This window comes from Giraffa tippelskirchi, chromosome 8, assembly GCF_054371585.1.
Source record: "Giraffa tippelskirchi isolate mGirTip1 chromosome 8, T2T-mGirTip1v1.2.pri, whole genome shotgun sequence".
In the NCBI taxonomy this organism is placed as follows: domain Eukaryota; kingdom Metazoa; phylum Chordata; class Mammalia; order Artiodactyla; family Giraffidae; genus Giraffa; species Giraffa tippelskirchi.
In genome coordinates, this window is record NC_137282.1 from 143,042,262 (window position 1) to 143,063,407 (window position 21,146).

The window sequence follows — 21,146 nt, forward strand, 5'->3', positions numbered from 1 at the left end:
GGAACCCCACTGCTATCTCACTGTGGACATGTGACCTCATAAATCACACTCGAAACCACTTGGCCAAGGGTCAGATTTAGTATGCGAGAACCAACCACCTCAGAAATGACAAGGAGGGAGCCAAGGAAGGTGAGCTGAGGCCATAAAGAGTCCAGGCCTACACAGAGTGTACCTTCAGGCTACACATTTGTGTTGGCTGCTACAGTTGACCCGTTGGGCACTATCTCCAGAAATAAATGTCAAAGAATAACTCAGAAACATTTAGTTACTTGCACCGAGATTAGTATTTTCCAAGCAAATAGTGTATCCACATGTGAGGGAATCAGTGGAGAGTGAGTTAGGTACAAAGGCAAAATGAGGATGTGGTAGATTGCTACACTGGTGGTCGTTAGGGAATCAGTGAACCTCCCAGTACTCACACCCCAGCGTAGCCCCTTCCACACTGAACCTGGACTTGGCCATGTGATTTACTCTTATCTAGGGGACATTAGCAAGCGTGATGAGAACAGAGGCTTGATGAGCATGCATACCTTGGAGCTTGTCTTCTTGGACTACTCTCTGTGGAAGCCAGAAGCCATGTAAGAAGTCCAACCACCCAGAGACAGCCATGCCGTGAGGATGTCATAGCAAGGCCACATGGAGAAGCAATGAGGTATCATACATGCAAATGAAGCTTCTTGAGTCTTCCAGACCAGGTACCAGCCACCAGCTAAATGCAGCTGAGTGATTCCAGCTTATGCCATACAGAATGGAATAACCACCCAGCCAAGCCCTCAGTCAGTCTAGCCTACAGAATCAGGGGAAATAACATATCGTTTTAAGCTACAACATCACGCAGTGATTTTTATGCAGCAATGAATAACTGCAACCAAGACTTACAAGAGAAAAGGAAGAAAGAAAACTGCATTCTGGGAATAGTGAATTCTATTTGTCTACTTTTGGAGTAAGCTGAGTAGCTGGCACCCAGCAAAGAAGTCAGTCTGATATTCTGTCCTCAAGTAAATTGCCCAGGGATATCAAATAAAACAATTTTTGTTGTTTACTGATTCTCAAGAAAACCTTGAAGGTTTACCTACAGAACATATTGTATAATATCTGCCAATGTCCTTCTGTTAATACTTTTGACTTTATTAGTTCAGGTTGAACAGTGTCTCTTGTTAGAATTTTATAGAAGAAAACAGAGATTGGGAAAAGACCCAACACAAAGTGGCCTGCAGAATCTGAACCCTCCCTCTACCAACCCCACCCTAACTTCTTTTCTTCTGTTAAAAACAGCATCATTGACATATATACACTACCATGTGTAAAACAGCTAGCTAGTAGGAAGCTGCTGTATAGCACAGGAAGCTCAGCTCTGTACTCTGCGATAACCTACAGGGATGAGATGAGGGGGCGGGAGGGTGGTTCCAGAGGGAGGGGATATATGTATACACCCAGCTGATTCATTTTGTTGTACAGCAGAAACGAACACAACACTAAAGTAATTATACTCCAATAATAAAATTGTATAAAGAATAAAATAAAAACAGCATCAGGGACTTCCCTGGTAGTCCAGTGGTTAACAATCTGACTAGCAATGCAGGGGATGCAGGTTCTATCCCTGGTTGGGGAACTAAGATCCCACATGCCACGAAGAAACCATGGGTGCCACTACTAAGCCTTGCATGCCACAACTAGAGAGTTCAAGTGCTGCAACTAAGACCTGACACAGCCAAATAAATAAATATTAAACAAAACAAAAACAGCATCAGTGGCATCACCAGTTTGTCTGTCCAGCCCTTTAGTCAACAGTCAGAGCTACCAAAAAATGGACTATCTTAAGAAGATTCAGGACCTTGCAAACATCCCTAGAGCCTGAGTTCCAACCATGGTACTGCACCAAGGAGGCAAGGGTGGAGGGGCACTTGGGAGGCAGGGTTCTGGAAACGAGAGCTACTTCCCAGGGCCAAGTGGTAACTGGGATCTCCCTGAATGGTGGGACTAAGAGGATTACAACAACAAAAGACAAAAAGGACAAAGAGGTTAACTGGTTACAGAGAAATGCAGACAGAAACAGAGGAAAGAGCTGAAACACTCATAGAACAGAATTACACCAAGTTAAACAGAATTAAAATTTATTTGGAAGACAGGGTGAGTCCATCACTGGTGACTGGAGCTCTGAGGCTGCACTCTCTCCTCAGGAAGCTGGGCTGGAATGGGGTGGGCTGCGTTTGGCAAGGGCTGTGGTGGTTTGGGATCTAAGTAGATGAGCAGAATTAGTTTTTCAAGACTGGCACTTTTCACATCAACCCCAAACTTATCCATTTGTCCTCTGCAGCTCTCCGTTATCCATTGTCTCTACTCCCTGGGTTAACCCCCATTTTCTCGACCACCTCTCACCTGTCTGGTTCCCCAGCTGGGCCTCGGGCCGGTCTCCCCAGAGCACGTGCCTCGGGTCGTTGAGGAACCGCTGGCTGCGCTGGCATGTCAGGCAGGTCTGTACAGTCCAGCGCTGACCCTTGCAGCCTGGAATGCATGTGGGAGAAAGAGAGTGCCCAGGTTTAGGAGAAGAAAAGGTCTCCTGAACCCAGTGCTGCCTCCATTGTTTTCTAGTAGGGATTCTCCTCCCTCTCCACCTTGAACACAAATTTGATGGTGTCAGGTCCCTGAACAAAGTCTATCATTTTCTTGGCACCCTATAAGACAAAGTCCAAACTCCTTAACAAGACTCTTCAAGATCTGCCCTGTTTCCCTCTCCTACCTCAGGTCTTGCCCTTGCCCACCTCAAAGCCCACCTCCTGAGCTCTCAGTTCCTTGACAGCACTGCAGGCTTTCTTTCCTGAGGCCTCACAAATGGCAAGGATTTCCATCTCCTACTCCCCTGCCTTATAATGAACCTCACCACCACTGGTTTAAATAACTTAGTATTTTACTCCCCTAACTGAAGCATTTTTCTAGGCTATTCTAATCGTTTCTCTTAGTCCCTCCCATGAGACCGTATTTCAATGAGATTGCTGATTCTACAGCAATCCTTGACACATCTCAGAAAAATAACTGTTGAATGAACGAATGAAGATGGGAATCATCCTCCATGATGTCAAATAACATCTATTATCATGGCCGGGCGAGGCTGCCTCTCAGGGCAACATCATTTTTCTACTGCCCAGATCTGTCTGTCCAAATGGAGTTAACAACTCAACGAAAGCCGACGACTCCACACCCACACCTGGCACGCGTCTGCCTCGAGAAAGGGATCACTGCCCGTCCCCTCCCCAGCCCACAGGTGTTCCTCATACATCCCACCTCAGCAGGAGGGAGCACTCACGTCTCTGGCGCTGGGTGCAGGTCAGACCAGGGATGAGGAGGGAAGAGCAGCCACGGCAGAGGGTCCTCTTCACCGAGGGGTCCCTGGGGGCGGAGGCACGTGGTGGTCCGGGCGCCCGCTCTTCCTCTCCAGTCCTTCCCCCGTCCCGCCCGCTGCCGGGCTCCATAACCCCCCTTACCGCCGCAATACGAGCCGCTTCGCTATGGTCCTCTCCGTGTGGCAGTAAAACCGCGCCAGCGCCTGGTTCTCTGGGTCCTGCGCGAGGACGCAGTGGGCGGCCTGGGGGAGTGAGCCGTCACTGGGGACCCTCCGCAGTGGGCTCCCCGCCGTGCGTGCGCCGCGGACTCACCTGGTACAGGAAGCTGAGCCTCTGGAAGGCCTCGCGGTCCTTCACCGGCCCCGCCATCCGCGCCGCGCGAGCTCTCCACACGCGACCGCCTACAGGCCCCGCCCCCGGCGTCCGCGCAAGACCTCCTGGGAATTGTAGTTCCGGGGGCCGTCCGCGCTCCTTGGCCTTCCTTTCTCTGGCGCCACCCTGTGGCCTCACAGATTCAACTATTTGCAAATCCACCCCACCCCTGCAGTCAGAGCGAGGGGGCCTCCTAGTCTTTGTCAAGCCAATAATCATATTAGGCAGAAACTGGAGAGGTTAGTAGAGCAGAAGAGAGTCTTAAACCCCTAAACATCGTCAGGACAGAAGACTCTTTTTACGCAGATAGGTTGGGAGATGGTTAGGTGCAGTTTATACCCAGCTAGACTTTCTGCTCTGTGCTTCTGAAGACACAGGCAGATGCCTGGAAGACCTACAGACAGAAGCAGCAGGTCTCCCTATTTTTAAAAAAAGCACTGGTGCCAGTGGGAGTGACGCTGGAAAAGATCATGAGGGTAGTGGAGGGAGGGAAGAGGGCTCCTGGCCCTTAGAAAGCACAGCTTCCTCCCAATCTTTTCCACTTACAGATGCAGTGCCGGCCACAGTCGGTGATCCTCACTAACCCCTAGTCTTAGGAACTGAGCACAGAAACCTGTCAACAGCATCCCCTCCCCCTGAAGAAACATCCCCTGTAGTGCTTCACATCCCTCCCTTCGATCTCCACCTGTCCTTTGCTGTTTGACCTCCTGCTTCTGCTTCATCATTAACACCACTCCTTCCTGAGGTCAGAAGTAGAGGGACAGAATATGCATAACTCTGAGACTGGGAGAGGGTAGCGATGTCAGGAGAGGATGAGAATTCTCTCCTCTTTCAACCACCGCCCCCCACACCTTGCCCCAATCAGGACTCCAGTTTGAAAGAAATGGCTGAAATTTCCTCTCAGATTACTTTCACAAGGGCTTCCAGAATCAAATGAGGAGTATGTTTGAAAGGCAGATATGCCCAGGCTCACTCCAGACCTCAATCAATCACTGAGAGCAAGTACCAGGAATATGCTTTTTTTTGGGGCAACACTGCAAGGCTAGTGGGATCTCAAGTTCCCCCACCAGGCATCAAACCCGGGCCCCCAACAGTGAAAGTGTGGAGCCTGACCACTGGACTGCCAGGGAATGCCAAGGAACAAGCATTTTTAACATTCAAGTTTCTAACACATCAACAGAGGTTACTGTCAAATTACCACAGGACACAAAGACACTTCAGTGGATCCTTTGTTCCATATTATGTTTTACCAACCAAAGCATCTTGCCACAAAGAACCACAGTCAAGGCACAAAGGTAAGAGGAAAGTCTGGACAAAGTCCTGTTGAGGTGGTAGTAGGAGCTGAAATGCCCTCAATAAACTGCAGTTTCTTGTCCCAGTCTTCTGTGAACCCCTGATTAGCCAGTAGCAGATAATCCAGTCATTTTAGTTTGGTTTGGCATGCATTGCGTTACCTTTTCTGACAACATATGTACCCTATAGGTTGTTTATTTTGGCCTAACATTAAAATGATTTACATTCTCTGATAGAAGAAATGGCAAAACGTGAAGGATGGCAACAAACAAACAAAAAACCGGCTCTTATGAACTAGTTCCAGGCCAGATGCACACAGGCCAAAGGAAGTTGCCTGTCCAGCTCTTCCCTAAACATACTACCCTCTTCTACCCTGTCCCCAGGGTAAGGAAGATACCAGTTTCTTTTTTTTTTTTTTTTAAGATACCAGTTTCTTTCTCCCTGTCTGGCCTGGATACCTTAGCCAGGTAACAAGGCTGACAACTTGGGAGCACCTACTTGGAGGCATTCTTTAAGGCCAGGGCTTTGGATAGGAATGCTTTTCTCTTTCCTCTAATACCCGACTCTCTCCTTTCCAAGTTCCCTTGGGGAAGCAGTGAGGGTAGACATGTCTTGCAAGATCTCTTGCATCTTGCCCCTCCAGATGAGCAAGGTAACAGCTCTTGGAGACAAACAACTACAAGAAGGCAGGCGATAAGCCAGGCCTGCTGAAAATGGAGGCAGGGACCTGGGTTCTCTTTTCTTCCTACTCCCTCCTCCTCACATTCCTACCTCTGGCCAATCCTACTCACAATGGAACCAAAGAAACCCTTCTCTCTTTCATTAGTCTTTAGGAATCGGTTCCTTTAGCCCTCTTTCCTGACCTTCGTTCTAAACTTCTTGATGCCCAATCTCTGCCCTGAAAATAACTCCTCAACTTCTAAACCCACGAGAACAACTGTCATTCACCTTTATTTCAATTTAGAGGTACAAAGACCCCTGTGACCTTCCTAAAAAAAAACAAGTCTATTCTGGGTCAAAGAACCCCCTGAAAGGCTGTAGAGGGGTTTCTGTTTCCTCCTCTGGTTTGAGCAAGTCAGACCCTTCCACAGACTTGTTGTTTCTGGAAAAGTCTCTCCTTCCTTCCCAACCGGTCCTTGTGCAATAGAAAACCTGATGGACTTCAGGGGAGTCCACCCCCTGAGAACCAGCTCTCCACCCTGTCAGGAGGGAGACACTGCAGTGCTCTCGACCTAGTCCAGTCCTACCTACTCCTCCATATAAACCATTCGGGAAACCAAGGTGTTCTCCCACATGGTTCAGAACCAGAACCAGGCAGACACGAAGACATTCCAGCAGGTCACAGGAAGGAAGGCCCGTAGCTCTTGACCCTGCCTCACCCTGATGATTCTCATGCCCCTACCCGTCACTCCCAATCTGTTGGGGGCCTGATGGTGAGTGGTGCAGCATTCTTCCGACCAGCCCGGATGCCTGGATAGAAGAGGGGCCAAAGTTTCTCAGTAAAAGTATCAGTGAAGGTGTAGATATGAGAGCGGTCTGTGACGTTGTAAAAAGACAGTGTGCCGGCCTCATAGTCTAGAAATATGCCCACCCGCTTCGGTTTCACCTTGATGTGCAAAGGGGTAAAAGGCGTGGTGGTGGCTGCATACTTGTCCCCATTCCATAGCCGCACCCGCCAGTAGCCAGTCTCAGGAAGTGGGGTCAGTTCACCCTTTCGGCTCACGGAGTCCCGGCACACGCCCACTGCCCAGTGGGTCTTGTCGCCCACCTCCACCTCCCAGTAGTGTCGACCTGAGGTGAAACCCTCAGTAGCCAGGACACAAGGGTAGAAGGTGAAACGCTGTGGTGTATCAGGGAGATCCCGGAGTCTTGTCTCCACAAACTTGACGCTCTTACGATCTTCCGACAGGACTAGGTTAGGATGAGCAGTTTCAGGGTCCAGGGTCACATCCGCTGGCGGGAGAAGCCACAGTGGGGAGCTAGATGAGGATGGGAATAGCTAAACGCCCCCGCCTCACTATTCCAGCCTGCCTTTACAGAGCCTGCCCTCTGAAAGCCCCCAGAACCCCACGGTTTGGTTAACCTTCTCAATCCTCAGTGTCACCTAAGGGAGGGGAGAGGAGGGGAGGGAAGGGGACGGGAGAGAAGGGGAGGGGAGGGAACAATGGCTTCTCATACTGGCCCTAAAATAAATAGGTAATGATCTCTTGACTCCGCAAGGGCTGGTGGTTGAGGCTCCTGCCTGGTCCTCCCTCTATTCCCCTGACATCATCATGCATCTCACTGGGTGGAGAAGCACAAGGCACAGACCAAGGGCCAGAAACAATGAAAACTGTTAAGAAGGATACAGAGCAAGAGAGCATTACAGTTTGGTGATAGGGTGACCATGTGTCTGTTTTCCTGTAACAGTCTGGCTTATGCCTGTTTTCTAAGTATTAATGAGACTCCCTTTCATTCTCAAGAGGAGACCAGTTTTGGGCAAATTATTTAACCTCTCTGGGTCCCTATTTAGAAAAGTGTGGGACTAAGAGGAGACCAGTTTTGGGCACATTATTTAACCTCTCTGGGTGCTTCTTTAGAAAAGTGTGGGACTAAGAGCAGATGACACCTGAAGCTTCTCACTTTTGAGTTCTGTGACTCAGAGTGACATTAGAAGCCAGGTAAAGGAGTGGATGTGGATATGGGCATGAAAAGTGACAGCAGGGATAACTGAGGTCCAGAGAAAGTAGGACCTAAAGACTTCCTTCTCTCTGTTGATTCCCTTTGCTAGTTTCCTTTTGGGAACAACTCACCAATTAGCTGTTTAAGGATTTTCCTTAGTGCAAAGTACTGTCGGGGGAAATTGCTGAAGTTCTTTTCCAGCTCTATGGATACTGAAGTCACCTCCATGGTCTTCACCTTCTCACATCTAGGAGGGATGGGGAGATAGGGGAAGAAAGGGCAGGGTCAGGGGAAGCTCCAGCTTAGTCACTATTCAGATGTTGTCATCTTTAGGGAGAAACTAAAATTATTCATCCTCACACTTTCTCCTCTCTTAAGACAAGTACTCACTGCTTTCTTTTGCCTATCTATGGAAAGAGAGATGGTCCCCTGGACAAATCATTAAGAATGAGTTTTAGAACTTTCTGGAGATATTGTTATATTTCATGCAAAGAGAAACCACCCCTACCCCCCAACCCATTCCTCCTTCCATCTTGTTTGGACATGATTCCACCCACAGGCCCAGGCAGAATCTGGTTCTATTACATTATCTTGGTATCTACCCTACCAAGGAAGTCCTGATGCTCAAAGGGTAAAGGGGAAGGGACTAGTACTCCCAATCATTTGCTCTGTAATTGGCTTCATGGATGCAAAAACCCTTCTCCCTTTTTCTACCCAAACACAGCATGACTTTCCCATTCTTACTCCCCCAACTCCCTATTGCAGTCCTACTCTTTAAGCCAAGACCTAACTCACTCAAAGAGATACAAGAATCACTTACTTTTCCAGGGTACTTTTGACATCCTAGAGGAAGGAGAAAAGAAAGCAATATTGGTCCTGGTAGTCAAGGGCCCTACAGGCAAAAGGTTCCCCTCCTCCCCAAAGTTCTAGAACTATTAAACGGGCACAGGGCAAACTAAGGGTCACAGTGCAAAGGGGACGAACTCCAGAGGGATCTGAGTACCTCTTTCCCAACCTAACCCCCACCTTCAGCTCTCAGTCATCATGAAACTTGGTAACTGATGTCACTTCCAAATAGTTTCCTGTGTGTTTGTCTTTGTTCCTCAAGAACACTGGGAGCTCAATGCCAGGGATAGGATTGTGTCTGCTCTTTGCTCTGTCCCCCAAGTACCAACCACACACCTGCCTCCTCGAGAATCAGTAGAGATAGTTCTAGACTGCTGGCATAGGAATGAATCACTCTCTCCCATTGTGGTTTGGTATCCCTTGTCTAGTATTGGTTAATAAATATTAATCACTGCGTGCCAATCCTGATTTGTGAATACTTGGGGTCCAGAAGACAAAGAAGACAAATCTCTTCCCCCCCAAGGATTTCCCAGTTTAATGTGGAAGGCAGAACACACATACATGAAAGGACATGAGAATAAATACCAAGCAATATATAACATGCAGATAAATATACAACGAAGCCTCGCTGATTCAAATGCTGGTAATGTGATCTCTCAGATAAGAAATATGTTTCCTGGAGTCTTGCTAACACCATTCATTTGCTTAAGAAAACAGACTATTTCAAACATTTTAGAGGCTCTATTTACATATCAAAAGCAGCATGTTACTACACATTATTTCAAGTGTCATCACACTATGTTTCTATTCTTTTTGAGCACTAGGTAAATCAAGTTCCAGGACTTAAAAGTAACGGTTACTGCATTTTACACAATTTTTAATGCATAGATTTTTCACTAATTTAGACTAGACTGCCCTCCTCTCAAAAAAGTGAGTTTTTTTCTTTGGTACAAATTAAGCACATAATTGTTGACAAGACATAAGAACACAGAAGTGATCAAAAGGGGATGTGAGAAGTCAGAGAAGCCTTTCTGGAGAGAAAGATCCTTTGAGCATGTCTGGAAGAAAGAACTGGATTTAGAGAGGCAGATTGGAGGAGTGAGCATTGCAGGCTGACAAAATGACCTGTGCAAAGCTAGACTGTGCTTGGCCTGAGTGGCTATGCAGGGGCAAAGGTCGAACCTTAAGCATCTCGAAGCCCGACTGTAAGCACTTGCCCTCCACCTCAGCAGCCAAGTGGGCGAGGTCCCGGCGCTTGTCTCCAAGGTGAGCAGCATTTTCTCGGAGGCGCTGTAGAATGTCCTGTTCCTCGGCCTCCAGCCGTGAAAGTAACACCTGCTGCTCTTCATCCAGCCGCCGGTGAAGCTCTTCAAATTCCTTTAGGATCTGCTGTCGGCGACTCTCCACTAGTCTCTGAAAACAGAGGGTGGGTGTTATGTGTAACAGAGTCAGTGGGGCATAGCACACCTTTCCTCACCCACCATGTGTATGAATTCAGAGACTTCAAGTGTCATTGGAAAGAGTTTAAAAGGACACTCATGTTTCTCTCCATTATTTCCTTCTGTAAAGAATGGCTCCATCCCCATTAGCACCCCTACTGATGACTTGGGATGAAGACCATTGAGATGAAAAAATAAACCAATGCTGAAAAAAATTATTTTATTTACTAAATTAACTTCTAAAAAAGCTATACTTTTACGTTTTAGTAAAAAAATTCAAGACATAAGAACTCAATAATATGACAAGTACTATTACAGAGATACCGCTGTAATACTGCTGTAATAATATGACAAGTACTAATAGCAGAGCTACCTCTGCTATTTCCTACTCTAAGTTCTAGCTAACGCAATTTGTCAAGAAAAGGAAAGCACAAATACTGAAAAGTTAGAGATTGTCATCGTTTGTACACTGCAAGACATCTACTTGATAAAAACCAGAGATGGAAAAACTGGAAAAGTATCAGAATCAGTAAGATTTTAGTAATGGACTGTTGTAAAATATAAATTTAGATTTCAGGGCTGAGCCTGCTAAACAGTTTCAAGTCACTTCAGAGACTGACAGTTTACACCCTAGGAACGGATTATAGACGTGAAAAAAATTAAAGAGGCATGGGTCTGGAGGTGGGGATGAGGGAGAGGGAGGAAAGAGAATTCGAAAGGTCACTGAAGGAAAGTTGGTGATTAGTGATAGTTTCTGAGACCACTGAAATGATAATGTATGTTAAAAAAAAAAAAAAACCACACCACAGTTCTATTCAAGCATTTAGCAGGTTTTTAAACTTTTTATTTCCTTCTCCATCCTTTACCCTTAAGAATGTGATCAACAGGAAGAGGAAAGCTAATGAGCTTCATTTTCACAGATTTTAAGTGTTTCAGGACAATAACTTTTTTAAGTTTACCTTTGCAATCAAAATTAGTTCAACTTTTTAAAAATTCAAATGTTTGTTTTTAAAATGCACAAAGGACTAAGGTAATAATACTTGCTTCCTGTTGAAATGTTGTCATTGTTAAAAAACAAACAAACACCAGTGTTTCAAACCTGTGTTTAGTTCTCAGTAGTCCCTAAATCTCATTTATTTCTTCTGGAAGGCTTTAATGACATTGAGTTTTTCTGCCATATTCTTGAGAATTTGCAACTGTGCTTTTTGTGCCTGTTGTTTCTGTTTTCTCTATTTGACAGTAAGCTCAAGGAGGGCAAGGACCGTGGTTTTGGTCATCAATGACCTGGTGTCAAAGACAGGGTGTGGCCTATACTGGAAGCTTCATAAATATTTATTGATGCCTGCAGAATTAGTATCTCTGGTTTTGCCACATACTAGCTGTATGATCTTGGACTAGACACAGATCCAAGTTCTGTTTCCTTCTGTGTAAACTGGGGATAACACGACTTACCTTATAGGGTATCTAAGTTCACTCTTGCCTAATATGCTTTGCTGGACTCCCATCTCCTTTTCTTGTACCTTCTCTATGTTCCACTGGGGCCAAGTCTAGCCTGACCTCTTAGAACTTAAAACTGGGCAGAACCAAGCATAAGATTTAATACAATACTTTAAGTTTGGAATGTCATGAACACCTAATGAATTTATGCCCTGGAATCAATAAATACTAGTTATTATTACTGCTACAATTAATACATGTTTCACTGTCCAATAGAAGAAATAAGGCAGATACCAAAATACCAGGCTACAAATATGATAACACTATAGAAAAGATGTGAACTGTATGAAAATTAAGAAAGCGAATTTCAGAAGGGTCAGGAAAGGCTACATAGTAAATGGTTTTCATTTTAGGATGGACAAAACTCTATAGGTAGAAGATGGGAAGGGGAAGAACATTCTAGGAATCCACACTACCTAGCATACTCGAGCTTATGTGAATTAAGAGAATGTGGTCCTAATGTGGCTGGGGGGCTCTGGGAGCTCTTGGGCAGCTTCTTCATCCTTCCTCCCCAGTGCACCTTCCACATTCTCCAGCAGAGAGCCTCCTTCCTGCTCTACAAAGAAAAGGAGACCAACGGCCATGAACTCCCTCAACTTGCCAAATCCTTCACCACTTATACCCTTCTCCTCAATTCTTAATCCATGACAAGTAATTTAAGTACAATGTTTAATGACAATCAAGCTTAATAAAATATCACTGTTTTTGAGAGAAGAGGATTTTTTAATAAACCAAAAATGGTGGATTAAATGATGTGTCATTAATGTTTAGTTAAATAATGTTCAGTTAAATAATGTGTGGCTAATGTTCAGGGCTACAGTCCATGGGGTCGCTAAGAGTTGGACACGACTGAGTGACTTCACTTTCACTTTTCCCTTTCATGCACTGGAGAAGGAAATGGCAACCCACTCCAGTATTCTTGCCTGGAGAATCCCAGGGATGGCGGAGCCTGGTGGGCTGCCGTCTATGGGGTCGCACAGAGTCGGACACGACTGAAGCGACTTAGCAGCAGCAGCAGCAGCAGCAATGTTCAGGGATTCCCTGGTGGCTAAGATGGTAAAGAATCTGCCTGCAATGCAGGAGACCTGGGTTTGATCCCTGGGTCGGGAAGATCCCCTGGAGAAGGGAATGGTAACCTACTCCAGTATTTCTGCCTGGAGAATTCTATGGACAGAAGGAACCTGGTGGGCTACAGTCCACAGGGTCACAAAGAGTCGGAGATGACTGAGTGACTAACAACAATGTTCAGTTAATTGCCTGCAGGACAGGCCAAATGGGACTGCCTGCCTTTACCTTGAGTTCACCAGGCTTCTTCTCCTCAGAGGACTTACAGCGGCTGATCTCCTGCAGCTTCTGCTCCAGGGGCTCCAGGCACTTCTGCAGTTTTTCCTGAGAGGTGTGAAGTAGAAGAACATTTGTGGTTGGCTGGTACAGCCTATGTTCAGAGCCTAACCCGTTTGTTTTAAACCACTTGCTTCCTACCCATCTGACCACCTCTTGATCCAACTCCTTTCCTTGCTCATTTGAAGTGTCAACTTCCTACAGGTCCTTCCTCCTGCCACCAGCCTGTCTCCATGCCTTCCTTGCTCGCAAAACTTTCACTGAATCTCACTGTGTCCAGCTGTCACCAACTCTCTATCCTTCCCTAACCCTATTCATTTTCTAACTGAAGGAACTGTCTGTATTGACAGTGACCTTATGTACCCTGATATCCTTCTTCTTCTTTTTGTTGGCCACATGGCATGCAGGATCTTAGTTCCCTGACCAAGGATTGAATCCCTGCAGACTGGAAGCATGGAGTCTTAACAACTGGACTGCCAAGGAAGCTCCTGATATCCTTTTTTAAATTTGTCTTCCTATACAACTCTAACCACTTGCAAATAAAATAAAATCTTGATTATTCTGTGAACTACCGTAAAGTCTTGTTTGTAAGACTTCATTAACATAATTAGGCAAACTACTTGATAAAGTGCTAAGACAGTAAAATCTCTAGTTCCTATTACTCAAACATTTACCCTGTGTCTCAGCAGTAAGTTAAACCAGATGCCATGTTATCCATTATCTGGGGAAGATGCAAACAGGCTGGTTCAGCTTAGCCTGGTTGGGATCATTCTAAAATGATGTTACCTGTTCCCAATACCAGTGGGTAACAAGCGGTGTGCTGAGCAGAGGGACAGAATGAAGGAACCAGACCATTTTTTAGTTCTTCTTAAGTCTGAGATTCTCTGTGTGGTTTCATTCATTTATGAAAAATAGGATACATCCTAAGACCACACATACTCAAATGTGTTACAAAAGTCAAGAGAGAAATTTGGGGGTATTTCTTACTGCTCTTCTTCATGCCTGAGGACAACCAATCAGACGGGACTATGTGCCCCTCCATACGTAGCTCTGAGGGGATTAGAGTGAGGACCAGAGACTGTCTTGCCCTCAGGAATTTATGATCCTCTACCCAGCGAGTCTCCCATCCTCTGGGCTCCTCCCTCTTGCCCTGCATTGACATCAAGTGTCTGGTTCCCTACCTTGTACTCCTGTGTGGCATCATCCAGTGGCACGACGGTGTGGGCCCGGTGGGTGTGGGAAATCGCACATATCAAACACACAGCCTCCTGGTCCTCATAGCAGAAGAGGCTGAGGGCCTCATGGTGCTGGGGGCAGAGGCTCTCATCTCGGATCTTCCGCTTGACGGCCTGCAGCTGCTTGGCAATTTCCACCATACTGCCCAGCTGTCGATTAGGCCGGAGACTGCGGTAGCGGGACGTCTTTCGACATACAGGACAAGGGAAGTCCCTCTCTAGGTCCTCCCACCAGCGAGTGATGCAAGCTTTGCAGAAGTTGTGCCCACACTCAATGATGACAGGCTCCTTCAGATACTCCAGGCACACAGAGCAACTTGCCTCCACCTGTAGGTTCTCCAGAGCTGCAGCTGTGGAGGCTGCAGAGGCCCCAGCCTCCAACAGACTTGTCTCTGCCATTATTTAACTTGAGGTTAAGAAGGGAGAAGAGAAAAAAAAAAGTTAGTTGGGGGGGTGGTTAATTTTTTTGCATCCCTGGCCTGATATTTACCCCCATGTTAAATCCTAACTCCAGATTTAGCACTGTCATGGTATTTTACATCTTCTGTTCCAGTCAATCTCTTTGGTTTCTCTATTTCCAAAAATTGTGACTCCCAGCTATCAGCAAACTGACACACAACCCTCAGTCTCATCTTTCACCACTGCCTTCTCTTGTTAGAAGCAGAGGCTTCTTTCAAGTCTAGCCCAGAGTATTCATCCTGATCCAGGTTCATTCCACTAATATCTTATCAGTTTCAGAAAAATGTATTCTTAGTTTGACATCTTTTTCTAATAGATGAAAAAAAGAGTATGGGAAAGTGAAAAGTGCCATGAAAGTCAAAGCATTAAGATTGCTTAAATCAAGTATATTTTAAAGATTAATGCTACAGAAGAGTTCTACTACAGTAGCCCACTGGAGCCTAAGCTTGATTCTCTGCCACTGTTCCCTCAGTCTTTCAAATGGTAAATATTGGAATGAGTTAGGCAAGGGTAACAACCTCTTCTTTTCAGAAAAGTGTGACACTATGCTTCCCTTTACCAGGCTAGCCTAGAGGAAGTGTGCACTCATCGTGGAATGAAATGATTCATACAACAACTGTTTCCTATTTGTGAGAACTTGGATGTTTGGAGCTGCTGTAGAAATGATCAATTTACAGCAACTATACTAAAGAGTTTATTACTGAGCCCAGAGCAATAATTTCTTGAAAAGAAGAGTTGACAAGTTTATTCTAAGTATTCAGTGCTGACTGGAGTCTTTTGAAATAGTTATTGATAACTAATTCCTTGGATATACTGTATTTCCAACTAATAGGTTCTGGGGTGGTCGGGAACTAAGAGAGAAAAGTAAAGTGGCAATCAAAAACTCTAACGAAGCCTCAAAAGAATTGGAAATGCGCCTGAGAGATGTATAAAGCAGAAGGCTGGTTCTCTGTTCCATCCTTAAAACATAACCATTATTATCCATGAAATAGTTCATTTCTCTACCCCTTAACCTCTCTTTCTAAGGAACCCAACAGAAGAAAATTTAGTAGGTCTATCTGTGTGTTCAGAGAGAAGCGGCCATGTAGTGAGTTGGGTTAACAATGATTATTTCTGTATATACTGATGGCAAAGGTGAAAAGTGTTTAATTTGGAGTAGGAACTGATAACATATTTGGACCTGAATTTCTCCCTCAACCACGAGAGAAGTTCAATCAGATGATTTTTCTCTACCTACAGGAATCCAACTTCGACCAGTAACCCTTCCCTTTTCCTAATCTTCTAGAAATTAAGTGGTCGCCTCACCGGAGATGAGTTGAATTGTATGCTGAGTTAGGGACCAGGATGGATCTAGACTGGCGAAAAAGTAGCGTTAGAGAGAGATGGGGAAAAGGTTAGGGAAGTATGGGGAGAGGGCTTGGAGCTACAGCATTAGTGAGGCCTCGGGTCATTTCCCCCACTATTCCTCGTGTCTCAGTAGAAGGGCAAACTTCAGAGAGGTCCTCATTGTGTTTCTACCACTGTTGGGGGTCCCACCTTGCGACCCTTTCCTGAGCGTGGTCCACAACTCGGTCCCACCCCCGTCTCCATCTTCTCCCGCCTGATCTGGCGCAGGGGGGCTGGAGAGGGGGGAGAGGAAACGTCGTTGTTGGCAGGGAGGGAGGGATGCGTGTCCAGGTGAGAAGGTGTGACGTGAAGATGGGATGCCCGCCGCTATGACGCAGCCGAGACCCGCGGTGACGGCGTCAGTTTCACCCGGGGAGGCGAGCGGCAGCGGGACGGGGTAACGGCGGGGTAGCCAAGCAACGCCGGACGCGCTGACGTCGCCGGGGCGGCAAAACGTCCGCCCGGGCCTGAAACGGGCGGAGGCAGCTGTGGTTACGTGCGGGGGGCCGGTGACGCAGTCGCGGGGCGCTAGGACGCGGCGTGCGGAGCCGGCGGGCGGGGGCAGGCCCCAGGGCCCCGGCGCGGCGGCGGGACAGCACCTACCTTCCCGGCTTCGGGTCCGGGAGTGCGGGGCGCGGAGCCGCCGGAGCGCTGCCTCCCTCCTTCCTCCTCCCCCCGCCCCCGCCCCTCAGCGCGACACACAATACTCGCCGGAAGCGGAAGCCGCGCCGAGAGGCTCGTGTCAGTGGAAGCAGGGGTGTCGGCGGGCGGCCGCGGGAGGGCCTAGCGGCGCCTGCGGAACAAGGAGGCGGGGGGCCGGAGGTGAGAACCAGCTGGAGGAGTCAGGGGCCAGAAGAGACCCGGAGGGGCAGGTGGCTGGAGTGCGGTCGTCCAGGTGACCCGAGGAATCCTCTGGAGAAAGAGGGCCGCGCATGCGCGTGGCGGAGCGCTGAAGCCCATTGCCCTCAGCGCGCCTATGGGCGCCGGGGCAAGCGGTACTGTCCCGCTCAGGGTCCGCGCCCGAACTCTGGCCTGGCTCGGCTTGTCCCAGGTGGCGCTGGGAGCCGTCGAGGGCGGAGCAGGGGCGGGTTGCGGACTTCGAGCTACACTTCTCTCTCCTGGCCAGTCTCGGGAGAAGGTGGCTCGCCGAGTCGGCGGCCAATAATGTGGCGGTCCTGCTGGTCTCAGCTGGCACGTCACTTCCGACTAGTTGAGTTTTAGGCTTTCAACATTCAAGGATTAGCTCAGTCCTGCCTTGGGCTTCGGATAATCCTTACCTTGTCCCTTCTAGGCGGGCTTTATGGAAATTATCTGCTGTCTCCGCTGGAGTGGGAGCCTCAAAACAGCTGGTATTGCAACTCTGCTGCTCACCTTTGCATCCTTGGCTCCTCGCTCGGGGCCCGACCGCAGTGAGCGCGCCTTGAGCTCGGGTTCTGGATGCGAGAGAATCCCGTCTTTTTCCAGTTTGGGAGCTGTGACTTGAGTTTCTCCGCAGGAGTAGATGGTACTTGTATGGAGACTCCAGACTCCTGCGTTATAACCTCCTTACTTTCTTCTCCTGTTGCTGGAAGCTTCGCAGGTCTGTGACTTTGGAGGACGAGGGTGAGATGATGAGGCTGGAAGAGTCTCCTGATGGAGGTTGGATGAGACGGAGGAGGTGCGGAGTTGATGGAGCTGGGGAGGGTGGGTGCTGGGTAAATGGGTGATGCGGCTGGGTAGGAGTTAGTGCTCTAAGCGCAGACACGGCTGGTAGAAAAGGCAGCCCACCTCCCCTCTTCCCCCAATATTTGGCCTACAGAATGCTGACTGAAAGAAATAAGCAAATTTTGGTGTCCCTTTCAAGGGGAAATGGCCATATGGGCCAGCTTGTTCCTGTGTAAGTTGTGATGCTGTTTACAAACACTGTGCAGTGTTTAGCCTCAGAGCATCCTGGGAGCCAGGAACCATTTACTTGCAGAAAATATCTAATATGGGAGGTATAAAGATTTAGAGTCAGACATGCTAAGTACAGTTGATTTGCTTTTTCTTCACTGTTCTTTGCTTTTTGTTCACTTTTCTTTTTTCAGTAGCCGGTGGTTTGAAGATTGAATTCGATAAAATTACGTTAACTCCCCTCCACCCCATTGTTATTTCATTGTTAGGAATTTTAGGAGCAGTACGTTTTCTATTTTACGGACTGCCTCACTTCGAAGGTAGTGAAAGCCGCTAACTAGGTAGTCAGCCTCTTTAGCCTTGCTTTATGGGGAGAGTGGTGAGGTTTGGTTCTGGTTTATGACTTGTAACTTTTAAGATGTTGGCTAGCACTTTACTCTGGCTTTCTGTTTGTAAAAACAGATGTGGTACTAAGGAAATTATCAGGAGCAAGAACATTGCCTAGGAGTATGAAGAATGTGTTGGCCTCAAGTAATAGATTTTTAAGGGGACTTCATGCCCAATATGGAAGAAAATGGGGGAAGAATCGGTAAAACTATAAAATTATAGTTTAGAAGTTTATTATACTATAAAAATACAGTTTAGAAGGGCATGTCGTATGTCACAGGCCAGGGGTAGATATTTTTGGCTTTATTGCCCATACTCTCTTTGTGGTATGAAAATTGCATCAGATTATACTAAACAGTGAGCCTTACTGAAGTTTGAATTTCATATAAATTCTTCACTTGATTTGAAATTTTATTCTTTTTTATTTTACCCCCAATCATTTAAAAATGTAAACACATTTCTTAGCTTGTGGACTGTACAAACACAAGTGGCAGACCATAGTTTGCTGACCCCTTACATAGAACAATAAAGAAGTACTCAGTACTTTTCAAGAGAGAATAATTGAAGAGGGTGATCACAATGCTATGATCTTTTATTTCCATCTGTCTATATGATAACGCACAAAATAATAAAGGAAATTTGAGATCTTAACACAAATTTGTATTTGTTATGACCTGTGAAACTTGATCAGGTGAGAATTACAAATATACTAATAAGATACAAGTACATTCTTTGAACAAGGAAAGGTATTCCTTGTCTAAAAAAGGGATTGTAGTTCAGGAGAGGTGGAATAACACTGAGTTGTGGTGTTGATTTAGACCAAAGGGTTTCCAGCACAGGAATATGCAAAAATAAATAATAGTAATGTGAAGGATAATTCAAAAATTTGAAATATACACTTTAATACTGTTTTTATGTCAGGAAACGATATATCTGATATGTCTTTTATATAGAAGATCTTGTGGAACCACTGAGTCATATAGAGGAAAAGGGGGTATTGGCACTGCAGGTAGAAAACTGGTCGAGGCCAGATACACGATACAGTAGGTTGAGGAGGAAAAGGGTTCAGCCGTTCAGACTTCTGAAATTCTTACTCAGAAAAACACAAAGTATCTAATTTTCCCTCACCGTTGTTGTTGTTTTTTTTTTAGTTATGAAAAATTTAAATTACAGACAGTCTTTTTGTACTTTACATTGGCTTGTATCTTTCCAGTTAAGTAACATTGGAGTTACCTTGTTCTTTTTCAGGTCTGCATTATTACCTCATTGTGTAGACATAATGATTTATTCAGCCATTTGTTTAAATAAGACATTTAGGGCCTTTCCGGGTGTTTATTTTTTGGCCACGCAGCTTGCCTGATCTTAGTTCCCCAACCGGAAATCAAACCTGCGCCTTGTCAGTGAAGGCGCGAAGTCTTAACCACCAGACCAGCAGGGACTATCCTCCAAGTCTTATTAAATAAAGGCTATAGTGGACATACTTGTAATATGTCTATTTCCCTCAGTTTTACTCTGATAATTCTTGACGTATAAACACTGTATTAGTTTAGGTTGTACAGCATAATTATTTGACATATTTGCATAATGTATCTTTATATTGTCATAACATCTGTATTAGTAGGACAAACGCCTGAAAACTGAGCTTCTTTGTGAAAAGGCATGGAAATTTAAAATCCTAATCATCAAAAATAAATAAATAAAATCCTAATCATCTTTTCAGTTTTCTTCCCATAAGGTTGTACCTATTTATGCCCACACCAGCATATTATGAGATGGCCTCTTTGCTTACAGTGGAGCCAGTGTTGATGTTTTCATATTATAAATTTTTTGCTAATTTTTTCATTAGAAGTTTTTAATGATTGAATAACAGATCTTGTTCTGTAGGTAATGTACATTTTCCAGCCTTTTTTCAGCAGATGGGCATTTAATTTCCTTTATAAAAAATTTTTTATAAAATTTTGCTGCTGCATAAACAGTGTTAAAGATTCTCTGAACATTTGTCCTTATGTGTTAGTGGATTTATTACTGTGAAAAAGGTTGGGTTGAAGGATATAATTTACATCAGCCCTCTGTATCTGTGGGCTCCTCACCTGTGGATATGGAGAGCTGCCATTCTTTAGAAAGGACTTGAGCATCAGTGGATTTTGGTATCCATGGGTAACAGCTGTAGTACTAATTTTTATGAATATTTCCATACTGTTTTTTAAGAAGGCTGTTAATATTTACATTTACCTTGACAGCAGTGTTTGAGCTTTCCCCTTTCCCACATCCCCAGAAGAGATGGTTATTATCTATGTTTTTATTTTTTTCTGGCCAGAAAAGAGATGTTTGGTTATTTGAATCACATTTTTTCTTCCTTAGTAATTTTGAGTATCTTTTTGTTGTTATTATGTGTTTGTTACTGGGATTTGTTTTCTGCGCATTTCCAATCTTTGGCTGTTTTTCCTGTTGCATTGTCTGTCTTTTGCTTATCAATTTATACATACATACCACACTTGACATACTGTCCTCATTAAGAAATCCATTCTGACCCCAGATTCTAATTTACTTTCCTATGTTTTCCTACAATGTTTTTTATTTTTTACATTTAGATCTTTATTTTTAAAAATATGATGTAGCTTGAAATTTTCCATGAATAAAAAGTTGTAGAAATTAAATAAATTTTTTAAAATATATGATGTAAAAGGAAGATCTTTATTGTTCTCTAGAGCAGTGCTGTCCAATAGAAATGGAATGCAAGATACTTATGTAATTTCAAGTTTTCAGTCAAGCTGCATTAAAAAAAGTGAAAAGAAACAGGTGAAGTTAATCCTAATAGCATATTTTATTTCACCAACTTAACTCATTATATAAAAATATTATTTTTACATATAATTTATTTTATCTTTATTTTTTTTTTAATTGTTTTATTTTATTTATTGGACACACAGTATGTGGGATCTTAGTTCCCCAACCAGGGATCGAACCCATGCTCCCTCCATTGGGAGCTCAGAGTCTTAACCACTGGACCACCAGGG

General features: G+C 45.3%; 3 protein-coding genes across 33 annotated transcripts in view; 1 reads left to right on the forward strand and 2 right to left on the reverse strand.

The window, feature by feature from the left end:
- Positions 1–2,097: 2,097 nt before the first annotated feature.
- Positions 2,098–3,753, reverse strand: RPP21 (ribonuclease P subunit p21). Of its 4 annotated transcripts, none has more exons than XM_081522941.1 (5): positions 3,654–3,753; positions 3,483–3,559; positions 3,305–3,387; positions 2,380–2,505; positions 2,098–2,237 (listed from the first exon to the last, which is right to left on the reverse strand). In XM_081522941.1, the coding sequence occupies exons 1-5, from the start codon at positions 3,708–3,710 to the stop codon at positions 2,140–2,142; spliced, it is 441 nt and encodes a 146-aa protein (XP_081379067.1). In that variant the 5' UTR covers positions 3,711–3,753; the 3' UTR covers positions 2,098–2,139. The 4 variants fall into 4 exon arrangements, with proteins under 4 accessions (XP_081379067.1, XP_081379066.1, XP_081379068.1 ...); XM_081522940.1 differs by having other exon boundaries at positions 3,483–3,583; XM_081522942.1 differs by having other exon boundaries at positions 2,373–2,505; positions 3,483–3,583.
- Positions 3,754–4,929: 1,176 nt separating this feature from the next.
- TRIM39 (tripartite motif containing 39) lies at positions 4,930–17,023 on the reverse strand. 4 transcript variants are annotated; one of them, XM_081522857.1, is made up of 9 exons: positions 16,474–16,547; positions 16,021–16,103; positions 15,790–15,834; positions 13,972–14,431; positions 12,743–12,838; positions 9,696–9,926; positions 8,488–8,510; positions 7,799–7,914; positions 4,930–6,959 (listed from the first exon to the last, which is right to left on the reverse strand). In XM_081522857.1, the coding sequence occupies exons 4-9, from the start codon at positions 14,422–14,424 to the stop codon at positions 6,412–6,414; spliced, it is 1,467 nt and encodes a 488-aa protein (XP_081378983.1). In that variant the 5' UTR covers positions 14,425–14,431; positions 15,790–15,834; positions 16,021–16,103; positions 16,474–16,547; the 3' UTR covers positions 4,930–6,411. The 4 variants fall into 4 exon arrangements, with proteins under 4 accessions (XP_081378983.1, XP_081378982.1, XP_081378984.1 ...); XM_081522856.1 differs by lacking the exon at positions 15,790–15,834; XM_081522858.1 differs by lacking the exons at positions 15,790–15,834; positions 16,021–16,103; positions 16,474–16,547 and adding an exon at positions 16,582–17,023.
- The window catches only part of LOC145518407 (BOLA class I histocompatibility antigen, alpha chain BL3-7-like), a 63,582-nt gene continuing 59,050 nt past the window's right edge, over positions 16,615–21,146 (forward strand). For 14 of the 25 annotated variants that reach the window (XR_014062870.1, XR_014062864.1, XR_014062866.1 and 11 more), the window contains exons 1-2: positions 16,615–16,692; positions 17,162–17,527. The gene's annotated coding sequence lies outside the window, so the exon portion shown is untranslated. Of the gene's footprint in view, positions 16,693–17,161; positions 17,528–18,204; positions 18,332–21,146 lie in introns of all 25 variants that reach the window. The other 11 variants (XR_014062869.1, XM_081522903.1, XM_081522898.1 and 8 more) reach the window with 4 other exon arrangements.

Bases quoted from the DNA above. Each gene is read 5' to 3' on its own strand.
- TRIM39 (XM_081522858.1), bottom strand. From the start codon at position 14,424: ATGGCAGAGACAAGTCTGTTGGAGGCTGGGGCCTCTGCAGCCTCCACA. The intron at 9,927-12,742 runs GTAAAGGCAGGC...CTCTGTTTTCAG, and splicing joins AGAAGCCTGGTGAACTCAAG to AGACTAGTGGAGAGTCGCCG. The intron at 8,511-9,695 runs GTTCGACCTTTG...TCCTTCCTCTAG, and splicing joins CGGGCTTCGAGATGCTTAAG to GATGTCAAAAGTACCCTGGA.
- RPP21 (XM_081522939.1), bottom strand. From the start codon at position 3,710: ATGGCGGGGCCGGTGAAGGACCGCGAGGCCTTCCAGAGGCTCAGCTTC. The intron at 2,506-3,304 runs GTGAGTGCTCCC...CATGCATTCCAG, and splicing joins CTGCACCCAGCGCCAGAGAC to GCTGCAAGGGTCAGCGCTGG. The intron at 2,238-2,379 runs GTGAGAGGTGGT...TCATCTACTTAG, and splicing joins CCAGCTGGGGAACCAGACAG to ATCCCAAACCACCACAGCCC.